Source organism: Oncorhynchus mykiss, chromosome 23 (genome assembly GCF_013265735.2).
Source record: "Oncorhynchus mykiss isolate Arlee chromosome 23, USDA_OmykA_1.1, whole genome shotgun sequence".
Lineage (NCBI taxonomy): Eukaryota > Metazoa > Chordata > Actinopteri > Salmoniformes > Salmonidae > Oncorhynchus > Oncorhynchus mykiss.
Window position 1 is genome coordinate 15278921 of NC_048587.1, and position 13097 is coordinate 15292017.

A 13097-nucleotide genomic window follows, 5' to 3' on the forward strand; every position below is an offset into this window, starting at 1 on the left:
TCAATAAGAGAAAAGAAGTGAAATGGAGAGTTAAAAATAAATAGAAGGGAAGGCCAGAACAGTAGTGGTAATGTTGGGGAAAGATTTGGCTATGTGGTAAATGGGGAGGATAGCAGTGCTGGCTATGTATTAAATGGGGAGGATAGCAGTGCTGGCTATGTGGTAAAAGGGGAGGATAGCAGTGCTGGCTATGTGGTAAATGGGGAGGATAGCAGTGCTGGCTATGTGGGAAATGGGGAGGATAGCAGTGCTGGCTATGTGGGAAATGGGGAGGATAGCAGTGCTGGCTATGTGGGAAATGGGGAGGATAGCAGTGCTGGCTATGTGGTAAAAGGGGAGGATAGCAGTGCTGGCTATGTGGTAAATGGGGAGATAGTAGTGCTGGCTATGTGGTAAATGGGGAGGATAGCAGTGCTGGCTATGTGGGAAATGGGGAGGATAGCAGTGCTGGCTATGTGGTAAATGGGGAGGATAGCAGTGCTGGCTATGTGGTAAATGGGGAGGATAGCAGTGCTGGCTATGTGGTAAATGGGGAGGATAGCAGTGCTGGCTATGTGTTATAAAAATGTGACAGTCACAAGGTGGGGACTTCAAAATGGCACGTCAAGGGAATTGTACTTACTGTTCAGATGGGTTAAATGGAATAGTAGCCTAACTGAAATCTGGACACTGACTGTAGGTCTATTGCAAGTAAGGCATTTCACTGTACTTGTGCAGTTAAAACCTGTAACTTACCTCTGACATATCCTAATACAATATTAACTCCTGCAGAATTAAGCATTTCTTGCCGTAAAATGATACACCAGAAATTCTGACTTGGGAACAGGAGTGGAGAAATATGATTTCTTTCTTTCAGCATCTTGAGAGAATGAATGTGCAGTTCCAGGCCATCTGTAAAGGTGGCGGTGCTATCTTTATCAGCATCATAAAAACAGATGGTATTTCAACCACATAAAATATGCATCCAAGCCAAACTGAAAAGAAAACCCCATTTTGGGTCATTTTAACAGCTTTTAATTTAAAGCAGAAAGAGAAAACAAACTTTACCGATGTTAACTACATTGAAGCATTCGTTCAATCGATTTATGACATTCTGGTGAGCAAGGGTTTATTTAGTCTTCTAATGCAACAAGTAATGACAGAAGAGATGCTGCATGTATCTAATTATAGACGAGTTGACTAACAAATAGCCAAACAAAATGTTGGAAATTCTAAGCAGAAACATAGGCCTATCTAAAAAGGCCTGTCAAAAAATCGTTCAGTCATCTGACTGTACAGCACATTTTCTTGAATTGCGGCTTAGGGTCGAGTGTGGGCCTAATTTTCATTTACCACATATCAGACGTGGGATCAAGTCCCTATTAATCAAGCCACAAGCAAGTCTCAAGTCACAAGGTCCGACTCTTAAGTCTGAGCCCCAAGTAGAACGAATAGGTTGAGTCAAATCCAAGTCATGCATTCCAAGATAAAGTCGAGTTACAAGTTAAAAAAAAAAAAATGCTATGATTTGTTCAACTACAAATATTTGTATATTTATCGAGTCTACCAGACTGCCCTTTTCATTATTTTTTTATTAAGTAATAATTCATTTGAACAAATTCCAAATGCAAGCTTCATAACGAAATGATACACTTCAAGCTATTTTGACATAACAAAAGACAAGTAGGCCAATGCTAGTAATTGGTGCTCGATGCCCCATTGCTGGTGAGCTTGGGGCAAAGTAAACAGTTAATATTCTTGATCACCAAACCATTTTAGGAGCAAACCATTTTAGGAGTATGGCAATCCTTTATCCCAACAATTTGACATTTGAGCTGCCCTGGATCCAATAGATGCACAAGCAAATCAGCAATCTGTTCGCTAACTCAGTGGTTCTTGAACCCCAAAAAGCAGCGGCTGCGCAAATGTAGCCTATCATTACAGCCATAAACGGCAACGCATTTTCAAAACTTCAGATACAGAAATAAACTGCGTTTTACACCTGCATTTTGAGCAGAAAGTCATTCATGTTAGCAGCCAATATCAGGTAGGGATACAATGGCACTTCTTTGGAATCCAGAGCAAGCAGAATCATATGGCCTACCAACCTGTATGCAGCAGAGGATGGGATGGAAAGCATGGTCTTTCTGCATCACACACTATCACCATGGAGGGCTGCATGTCCGCGGAACACTCGTTGCCAAGTTCTTCCTCACAAATACTGTATTTAATTCGTCAGAATGTGTAAGATCTTCATCCCATAATATTGAAGGCAGCGCGATGTTACAGCTATCTTATATGGCCAGTAGCCACCTAAACTAGGCCTATTAAAAATATGAAAATCATCAATAAAATTGCCAGGTAGTCTATTATTGTTCAGGCAAAGATGCCTCTGTAGTAGATTTCTAAACTGTATTTTATATGGATAATATAAATCTAGGCCGATCCAGTGGCGATTTTTTCGTGTAAATCTTGGTGGAGCACTCTCAAAAAAAATATTTTAGATGCATGCCAGCAAAGCCACAACACAACACTAAACAATACATTAATTGGACTATAATGGTGACAAATGGTGCCCACAAAATGTTAGGGCCTACATAAAGCTGTCTCAACAGCAGAGTCCCAACACTTTACCACTGTTACACCTGGCGATCAGCAGAGCCTTTGTCTGGCAGCGAAACAGTTCATTCAGCCTCATTTACTACCTTTAAAAACCTTTTAAAAAAAACATAGTTGAAATGGCTGGCTAGGACGGACGCAGTCAATTTTACTAGTTGTTCAGCGCTTTTGAAATGTACAGCGACAGAATTCAGAACATGGGCCGTTCTTACCGTATTCTACCTGTACACAAAGTCAGAACCGTAGGATAAATAAAGGGGGCATATAAGCAGACAATGAAAGCTCTTACAATATTTGATGACATCTCTCTAAAACAGGCTATAGGCTACATGTGCACCACCAAGTCAGAACAGTAGGCTAAATTATGAGTGGAAAAGGGACCAAATTATTAGGGTGAGGCACATGGGCTACTAACAGCTTACTACACAACATAGTATTACTTTCTTAGCAACAGTATTAATATCTCCCTGGCATATTACATAATTTACGCCGCAGCATACAATACATATTTGGACTCACCTTGGTGTGCCGTGCTCACTTGAACAGGTCCTTCGTTGGCAAATTTTGTCAAAGTCTGGCATCCCCTGGATTTATGGTGCTTTCAAGACAACTGGGAACTCGGCAAAAGGTTGAATCATGACATTAGTGTTCTTCAGGTCGTAGCTCTAGAAAGAGAACAGAGTTCCCGACTTGGAATTCCGAGTTGGATGACCATTCAAAACGTATTTTCCCAGTCTGAGCTAGTAGATTTGCAAGTAGATTGTCGACTTGATTCTTGATGACTGCAAGCTTGCTACAGTTGAAGTTGGAAGTTTACATACACCTTAGCCAAATACATTCAAACTCAGTTTTCACAATTCCTGACATTTCATCCTAGTAAAAATTCCCTGTCTTAGGTGAGTTAGGATCACCACTTTATTGTAAGAATGTGAAATGTCAGGAATAGTAGCGAGAATTTTTTATTTCAGCTTTTACTTTCATCACATTCACAGGGGTCAAAATATTTTGTACCGGTTTCCTCTATCATCTTCACAAGGTTTTTTTGCTGTTGTTCTGGGATTGATTTGCACTTTTCGCACTAAAGTACGTTCATCTCTAGGAGACTGAATGCGTCTCCTTCCTGAGCGGATTGATGGCTGCATGGTCCCATGATGTTTATACTTGCGTACTATTGTTTGTACAGATGAACGTGGTACCTTCAGGCATTTGGAAATTGCTCCCAAGGATGAACCAGACTTGTGGAGGTCTACAATTGTTTTTCTGAGGTATTGGCTGATTTCTTTTGATTTTCCCATGATGTCAAGCAAAGAGGCACTGAGTTTGAAGGTAGACCTTGAAATACATCCACAGGTACAACTCTAATTGACTCAAATGATGTCAATTAGCCTATCAGAAGCTTCTAAAGCCATAACATTTTCTGGAATTTGCCAAGCTGTTTCAAGGCACAGTCAACTTAGTGTATGTAAACTTCTGGCGCACTGGAATTGTGAATTATAAGTTAAATAATCTGTCTGTAAACAATTGTTGGAAAAATTACTTGTGTCATGCACAAAGTAGATGTCCTAACCGACTTGCCAAAACTATAGTTTGTTAACAAGAAATGTGTGGAGTGGTTTAAAAACGAGTTTCAATGACCCCAACCTAAGTGAGTGTAAACTTCCCACTTCAACTGTATAAACTACAAATGGTAGACTATTTGTAGCCTATTAAAATATTTATAAAAAATATATTTTCCCATTCAGTTTCGCACTGGTGAGTTGCGACCCCACAAAACCTTCTCCCAACTGAGAAACACTGCGATAGCTCTCCCGAAGTGTTGAACGGCAGTTTGCTGGTCCAATCAGAGGGCCGAGTGTGCTGCTGCTACTATCTATGACTGCATGGAGAGTAATTCATAATTCAAATGAGTGACAAAACGTTACAAAATCTGACCAGATCATTTCAAGTCATCAGTGTCAAGTTCTTTTCTATCAAGTCCAGTCTCACATCATCAAATTTGCGACTGGAGTCCGACTGGAGTCCATGCGGATTGGTTATGAGCAATTGGGTACAGGTGTACAAACAGCTGACCCGCGCATCACTAACACACACACCCATGTATGTGCGCGCACACACACACACACACACACACACACACACACACACCTCAACATAGGCTAGTGTAGAGGCACACTGTATTGAGAATATGTTTAGAATATGCTAAACAGAATCACACATACAATCACACACCCGTCACACTTTTCCCTGGCATGGGCCATATGCTGTAAAGCACCACAACAAAATTTTTATATTTATTACCCTGCTTGTCATTAATGAGAATTTTACAACATTCATTTGGAGTGGGTCCTAGTCAACAGACCCAACTTAAACGTCATGCTGCTCAAGTGAGAGAAAGGCCCAGGACAAAGCAGGAAGATTTATGCCTGAGCCGACCCCTGCCACCCTCCTGCTCTTCTCTCTAGCCACAGACAGGGGGCTCTACCGAACACTTCCACACATGCTCCAACCTGGATCTCCCTCACAGAGGGAGCTGTGGCACGGTGAGAGGCCGCAAGCCTAATGAAATCTGCCCATGTAGCGGCCAGATAAACTCCAATTAAAAACAGGCACAAGCTATGTCATGGGGACAGTAGATCAAGTCAGCAATTAACCTCCGCGCTGACCTCCATCAATCCTTAAATTGGAGGGGCCGGCCAGAAGCGCACAATTTCTGCAGATATTAAATTTACATTCTATAAAGTTTAATTAGGAGGGATTTTAAATATACTGAGAGTCCAGGCACGGAGCCTGGGCCTGTCACTGAGGCTCTGTGATTCACCGCCACTGGTCCCCAGGGGTCCCGGACATCCCATGCATCTCTTCTTCCTCGTCTCTGCCGGACCGTCTCAACACACAGGTGGTTCCTCTGCTCCAAATACCTTATCTCAAACATACTGTACACACTCAGGACAGTATCTACTTAAAACAGCAGTAATATAGGAACATAGGCACTTTTCTCCTTGGAACCATGACAACTTTAAGCTCCCGAGTGACGCATCTCAATGCTGAGGCATTACTACAGACCCTGGTTCGATTCAAGGCTGTATCACAACCGGCAGCGATTGGGAGTCCCATAGGGCGGCGCACAATTGGCCCAGCGTCGTCCGAGTTAGGGTTTGGCCGGGGTAGGCAGTCATTGTAAATAAGTATTTGTTCTTACCTGACTTGCCTAGTTAAATGAAGGTAAAATAAAACATAAAACCCAGTGCACCATTAAGAATGCAGTGGTTAGACTTCAAGCAGTAAACAGAGTGAAATGGCATACAATTGGAAAATGGGCACCCACTGCCCCATCCACCCACGAGTGCTTGGGCAGCCTCATTCCTCCACATCTCCCTGGCTGGGCCCACCTCTCCCTGCACCTCTCCTGGCCAGTCAGAGCAGGAGAAAAGGACCAGGGACAGAGCGATGACACTGGGGAGACCACCTCCAGGGAGCTCAACCCCAGCATTAGTCTCCACTTGGCTGTGTCCTTTGTCCCCCAGTGAAAGGCCCAGTGAATGGGGGTCAATTGAAGCCAATTCCCTCTGTCGGACACAATTCATGGAGAGCCCAGTTGGGAGGGGAGCTGGCAACAGCCTCTGGTTACTGATCCTGCCGCACAAGCATGACAGGAATCCGGCACCTGTGTCCAACCCTGGGACAATGGGGTATAGGACATTGGGCCTGGAGTGTAGAACACCACACACACAGACACAGGAGACTCAACCACAACCACCCGCAGGGCATGATGGGTAAAGGGGTGGGTCTGGTGGCTATTCTCATTGCAGCGGGTGTCCATGATTACACTCAGACAGAGCGAAGCAGTGTAGCTGTGTATTGCAACTAGAGAGAAATACAGTAACAGTCAAAAGATTGGACAAACCTATTAATTCAAGGGTTTTTCTTTATTTTTTAAACTATTTTCTACCTTGTAGAATAATACTGAAGACATCAAAACCATGAAATAACACATATGGAATCATATAGTAACCAAAAAAGTAATAAACAAATATATTTGTTGAGCACTTGTTGGCTGCTTTTCCTTCACTCTGCGGTCCAACTCATCCCAAACCATCTCAACTGGGTTGAGGTCGGGTGATTGTGGAGGCCAGGTCATCTGACACAGCACTCCATCACTCTCCTTCTTGGTCAAATAGCACTTACACAGCCTGGAGGTGTGTTAGGTCATTGTCCTGTTGAAAAACAAATAATACTCCCACTAAGCGCAAACAAGATGGGATGGCGTATCGCTGCAGAATGCTGTGGTAGCCATACTGGTTAAGTGTGCCTTGAATTCTAAATAAATCACTGACAGTGTCACCAGCAAAGCAACCCCACACCTCCTCCTCCATGCTTCACGGTGGAAGCCACACATGCGGAGATAATCCGTTCACCATATCTGCGTCTCACAAACACACAGCGGTTGGAGTCAAAAATCTCAAATTTGGACTCATCAGACCAAAAGGACAATTTCAACCAGTCTAATATCAACTGCTCGCGTATCTTGGTCCAAGCAAGTCTCTTCTTATTGGTGTCCTTCAGTAGTGGATTCTTTGAAGAAAGTCTCCTCTTAACTGTTGATGTTGAGATGTCGCAAAAACCATCAAGCGCTATGATGAAACTGGCTCTCATGAGGACCGCTACAGGAATGGAAGACCCAGAATTACCTCTGCTGCAGAGGATAAGGTCATTAGAGTTACCAGCATCAGAAATTGCAACCCAAATAAATGCTTAACAGAGTTTAAGTAACAGACAACATCAACCATTCAGAGGAGAATCAGGCCTTCATGGTCGAATTGTTGCAAAGAAACCACTAATAAAGGACACCAATAAGAAGAAGAGACTTGCTCGTGGCAAGAAACATGAGCAATGGACATTAGACCGGTGGAAATTTGTCATTTGGTCTGATGAGTCCACAAAAAACGCCGTGAGACGCATTGTAGGTGAACGGACGATCTCCGCATGTGTATTACCCACCGTAAAGCATGGACGAGGAGTTGTGATGGTTCTTCGCTGGTGACACAATCTGTGATTTATTTAGAATTGAAGGCACACTTTACCAGCATGGCTACCTCAGTATTCTGCAGTGATACACCATCCGGTTCGGGCTATCATTTGTTTTTCAAAAGGACAATGAGCCAACAGACATCCAGGCTGTGTAAGAGCTATTTTACCAAGAAGGGGAGTGATGGAGTGCTGCATCAGATGTTGGGTGATTGTGGAGGCCAGGTCCTCAACCAAATTGAGATGGTTTGGGATGAGTCGAACCGCAGAGTGAAGGAAAAGCAGCCAACAAGTGTTCAGCGTATGTGGGAACTCCTTCAAGACTCTTGGAAAAGCATTCCAGGTGAAGCTGGTTGAGAGAATGCCAACAGTGTGCAAAACTGTCATCAAGGTAAAGGGTGGCTATTTGAAGAATATATAAACAATATTTTGATTTGTTTAACACTTTTTTGGTTACTACATGATTCCATATGTGTTATTTCGTAGTTATTTTGTCTTCACTATTATGTAGAATGTAGAAAATAGTCAAAATAAAGAAAAACCCTTGAATGAGTAGGTGTTCTAAAACTTTGGACCGGTAGTGTATATGTGAGTGCATGCGTGTGTGTTAGAGAGAGAGAGCCTACATCTGAATCAATCTCCAGATAAGCAGGGCCGATCGATCCACCAGGGCCAATCTACAGTAAAGCATAGTCCCAATGTGCACTAATTGTCCGGCTGACATTAATTGTCATTATAGGGTTGACATAGCCGCTGGCTGGGAGTTAGAGAGCCACATGGAGACTACACTCATCTGTTTACTGGTGACATCACAGCGGCCCTCCACAACCACATATAGTACAGGTCACCATTAAATCAAACCGGTGAGCTCCGCACTGGACGGGTTTATATGAGTAGAATGCTGCCTCTTTAACAAGCCGAGCCCCTTGGATGATGTCATCAGCATTTGGTGTTGTCCCGTTAAAAGGGTGATGAGGACCTCTTAGGAAGGAGTAAAAGAAAGTAGAGGGGCTTATGAGTAAGTGTGTGCGAGGAGAAAGTGTGTGTGTGTGTGTGTGTGTGTGTGTGTGTGTGTGTGTGTGTGTGTATAGAGAGTGGTGGTGGAAGGGACTTCACGGACCACAGATCTGACTTCCTGAGGTACTCTTTGTACTTTAGACCCCCCCCATTTCACTGCGGTCACGTAGGTCGTACTGGGGTATAGATGTACTTATTTATTTATTTTTAAACACTTAAAATTAGCCTCACGGTTGCATTGTTAAATCTTGTTCATTCCCTTAAATTAAATACCGTGACTGTTTTCTCATTAGCTGGGAATGTTGTTTGAAATGTCTGATACAACATACTTTGGTGAAATCATTATCAACCTACTGCATACTAGTTAAAAATATACATTTCGGTGTGCAGGGTGTGATGAAAAAGTGCACATAAAAATAACTTTTACGGTCAAATTACCTTGGGTTTCCATTGCGTTTTCAACTCTACTAAAAGGTTTGTTATGGCCTCCCGAGTGGCGCAGTGGTCTAAGGCTCTGCATCGCAGTGTTGTGGCGTCACTATAGCCTGGGTTTCGATCCCATAGTGAGGCGCACAATTAAGCGAGCAGGTGTTAAGAAGTACGGTTTGCCGGGTCATGTTTCTGAAGATGCAGGCCCGATTGCTAAATAAACAAAAATATATATTACATTTTTGTTGTTGTTATATAGTGAATGTACCCACTATGGTCTTGGCACGTGCGCTCTAGCCAACAGCTCGCAGATACATTTCGGGAATAGCCTACAGGATGAGATTATTATGGACAAAAGAGCAAGATCATTTTTTTATTGTCAAACAGCAGCCAAGCATCAATCATGTCACCAGAATAAGACCCTCTATAGTTATTGGAAAGGAGCATCAAGCTCATCACCGTGCATGTTCATCGTAACTTATTTCATCTGTAGCCTAATAAACTGCCTTGCTTTCCCGAAGTCGTAGTGGGTGGACCAGACAACATATAATCTCGAGACTCCAAGTTCACTTCGATCGGATGATTATTATATCAATATTTGTGCATAAAAGGGTGTCCAGCGGCATTTCTCTCATAATTAGACACAAAAATATCCCACCTTGTCTAGTGTATTTTGTTTTGTCAACAAAATAGCTGTTTCCATCTGGACTGTTGTGACATTCTTCACCCAACGTACTTTACCTCGCATAAAAATGTCAGATGGAAACATGGTTTATGACATTAATCAGAGGAGGCTGGTGGGAGGAACTATAGGAGGACCAGCTCATTACAATGGCTGGAATGTAATCAATGGAACGGAGTCAAACATGTGGTTTCCATACGTATGATGTGTTTGATACCGCTCCATCTATTCCATTCCAGCCATTACAATGAACCCGTCCTCCTATAGCTCCTCCCCATCAGCCTCCTCTGACATGAATATTCATCCTTCACAACAATTGGACAGTTACAATAAAAAAAAGTAAACTACGTGTGTCGTTGATGCTTGAATTTAGACTTGGCTGAACTGCTTTCAATGTGGAAAGATTGCTTCCGTATCACACTTTTGTGATTTTAGTTGAAAACGTCACTTTTTGTGTGGACCTATGGTCACAATGGGCTCCCGAGTGGTGCAGTGGTCTAAGGCACTGCATCTCAGTGCAAGAGGCATCATCACTACAGTCCCTGATTCAACGTGATTGGGAGTCCCGTAGGGTGGCGCACAATTGGCCCAGCGTCGTCCGGGTTTGGCTGGGGTAGGCCGTCATTGTAAATAAAACTTTGTTCTTAACTGACCTGCCTAAAAAATAAAAAGTACATTTAAACAATGACTATGTCTCAGCGGTAGCTGTAATATCAAACTAACGCCCGCTATTTGAATTTCATGATCACAGTCATGCTAACCACATCATATTCCTCATTCGAGGTAAACTAGACTAGAACAGTTTTTCTCAATAGTCTCAGTGTTCTCTGATAATTCTTCAGGCATCTACTCTTCCCTCCTCCCTCTCAGGCTGTGGCTGCTGTGGACTTGGGACCTTGGCTTACTGTATTATCTCCAAAGCAACTTATAATATTCTCACATGATCAGCAGCTCTAATGTGCACCAATTACTTCTGTGGAATCCAATGTACCACCAGAGAATTAGAAAATGCAATATATCAATGTGATATATACAGTACATCATATGGTCACACACAACTCAGCAGTCTGAAACCACATCCTCATTCAATGAATCTCTTGAGGAAAAACATGAGCTCTCCCAGTCCCATTGGCACAGGACTAGTTGGTTGCTGCACTCAATAAAGTATTCTATTTAATTCCTCCCCTAGTGGTTGGATGGTTAAACCACATTCCCCACTCAAAAGGCAATTCTCACTTTACCTCACAGGATGAAGTCTTTCCTGAACCATTTGAGCAAAACCCCTCCATTCAACAACCGCCCACCTCCCTCCTCCCCACTCCTATTCCCCTTCCCTTTTGAGAGAGAGGGGCTTCTCCTAAATGAACAATGCCCACACCTTGAACAGAGCCACTGATTTGAGGGGCCATTGTGTGGTGAGAGCAGGGTTTGCCCCACAAGTGTCTAGTCTCTGTTATCATGGAGCTCCACGGTCTGTGTGGAACTTTATGGCTTGTTATCCAACAACCCCCCCCCTATCTCCTGATGAGGATTGCTGAATGACTACTCTACGCTGACTCTCCAGTGTAGCCTTATTTGCACCAAGAGAAGGGGAGGGAGAGAGGGAGGAAGAGATAGAGAGGGGAACCTAACAATGCACTTGGAGGGTTGGTTGGCAAACACAGCTGGGCCAGCCACAGTAGAGGGGTGATAATGAGCCATAACTGTGAGGGGCTGGTGTTTGGTGTCCCCCGTAAACCCTGGCAAACTATGTTCATGAACCCACACACACACACACACACACACACACACACACACACACACACACACACACACACACACACACACACACACACACACACACACACACACACACACACACACACACACACACACACACACACACACACACCATTGTAGACTCTGTAACTGATATGCTTGCATTACATGCATCAGTGCTTACCTCAACAACCTGCCTTGTATCCAACCTGAAGTTGAAGTCTCCGAAGACAAAATATGGCACCTTTTCAAACCTCTGGTCAGTGATCCTGAAAAACATGAAAACAATTTGCCATCAACAGTGAATTGCTTCAAGTGGAGTAGGCCTACACTGTTGATGGGCCTCTCAGGTGGGCCTTGGTTGGTTGCCTTAGGGCATTTAATTTAATTTACGAGGTGCACAGCACCACCTGGTGGCACAAACACATTGGTCAGAAGTGTTTCACCCCTGTCGAGAATAATATTCAACATGACAAAATCCCAAACAGAATTGTAAAGCAGTTAACATGAATTGGTTTGAGTAAAATCGGGGCCCTTGAAATATTGTTCACCTCTAGTATAAAGTGAAATTAGCTGTGCAAGTTTCAAATTATGTTCTAGTAATGTGACTGAGCTGACTTGAGCATGCTGTTCCAAATCTTGTATGAGCAAATTAGATTGAGTCTGTGTGGACAGTATGATCTCCATTCTATGGGAAGCTGCTATACTTTGCATGGAAGGTAAGCAGTCATGAACTCTGTCCCAATATCCACACTTGAATACTACCTAGTATGTGTTGACCATCTAGCCATGGAATAAAAGGTGAAATAAATATAGGGACATGATCATTGAACAGTAACAGAGAGAGAAATCACCCACAGTATCTAATTCAATCCAATATATAGAACTGTGTGAGGTAGGGAGGATTCATGGAGTCCAGGAACCAGGTTCATGGAATGCTTCCAGATCTACAGCAGCACTGGCATCTGAGCGCATTTAAAACGCACCTAAGCGACGTATAATTAACTTCCTATACCTAATCATTAACTTAAAAAGAGGCTCCCTCTTACAGGGGAGAGATAAGAAATTAAGACGACAGAGTTAGCGCTGCTAGCCTACTTGTGTAATTAATGATTCAGAATGCTAGCGCCTTGCTAATCGCGGGGGGGGATAAATCGCCGGGCGGAGGGCGGACTCTCTCCCGGCACCCTGATAACAATATATTTATGAGGCCATAAAAAGAGAAGGCACTCTGTGGTGGGTCCATTCCTGGACCTGTGTCGTAAAGTATCACCACAGCCCAGCCAGTGTTTCTTTAAGGAGGAGGGGAGGGGGAGGGGGGGGGGCTTGTTGTGGGGAGACTGGCGGACACCTGCACCTCAGACTACCAGTCATGGGTGCTCGGGGTCGGGATGGGGGTAACACACAGACTGGGTGATGTCATCACTGACCTTCCCCAGCCATGGGGACTGGAAGAGCACTCTATTCAAATACAAGGACAGTTCACACTTGCTGTAGCCTGGCGGCAGGTAGCCTAGCGGTTAAGAGTGTTGGGCCAGCAACCGAAAAGGTCGCTGGTTCAAATCCCAGAGCAGACTAGGTGGAAAAA

General features: G+C 43.6%; 1 protein-coding gene across 3 annotated transcripts in view; it reads right to left on the reverse strand.

Moving 5' to 3' along the window:
* Nucleotides 1–13097, reverse strand: part of LOC110502317 (inositol polyphosphate-5-phosphatase A) — a 192336-nt gene that overhangs the window by 41289 nt on the left and 137950 nt on the right. For all 3 annotated transcript variants that reach the window (XM_036960462.1, XM_021580257.2, XM_021580259.2), the window contains exon 9: nt 11694–11778. In XM_036960462.1, coding sequence (XP_036816357.1) covers nt 11694–11778 — 85 coding nt within the window. The remainder of the gene's footprint in view (nt 1–11693; nt 11779–13097) is intronic.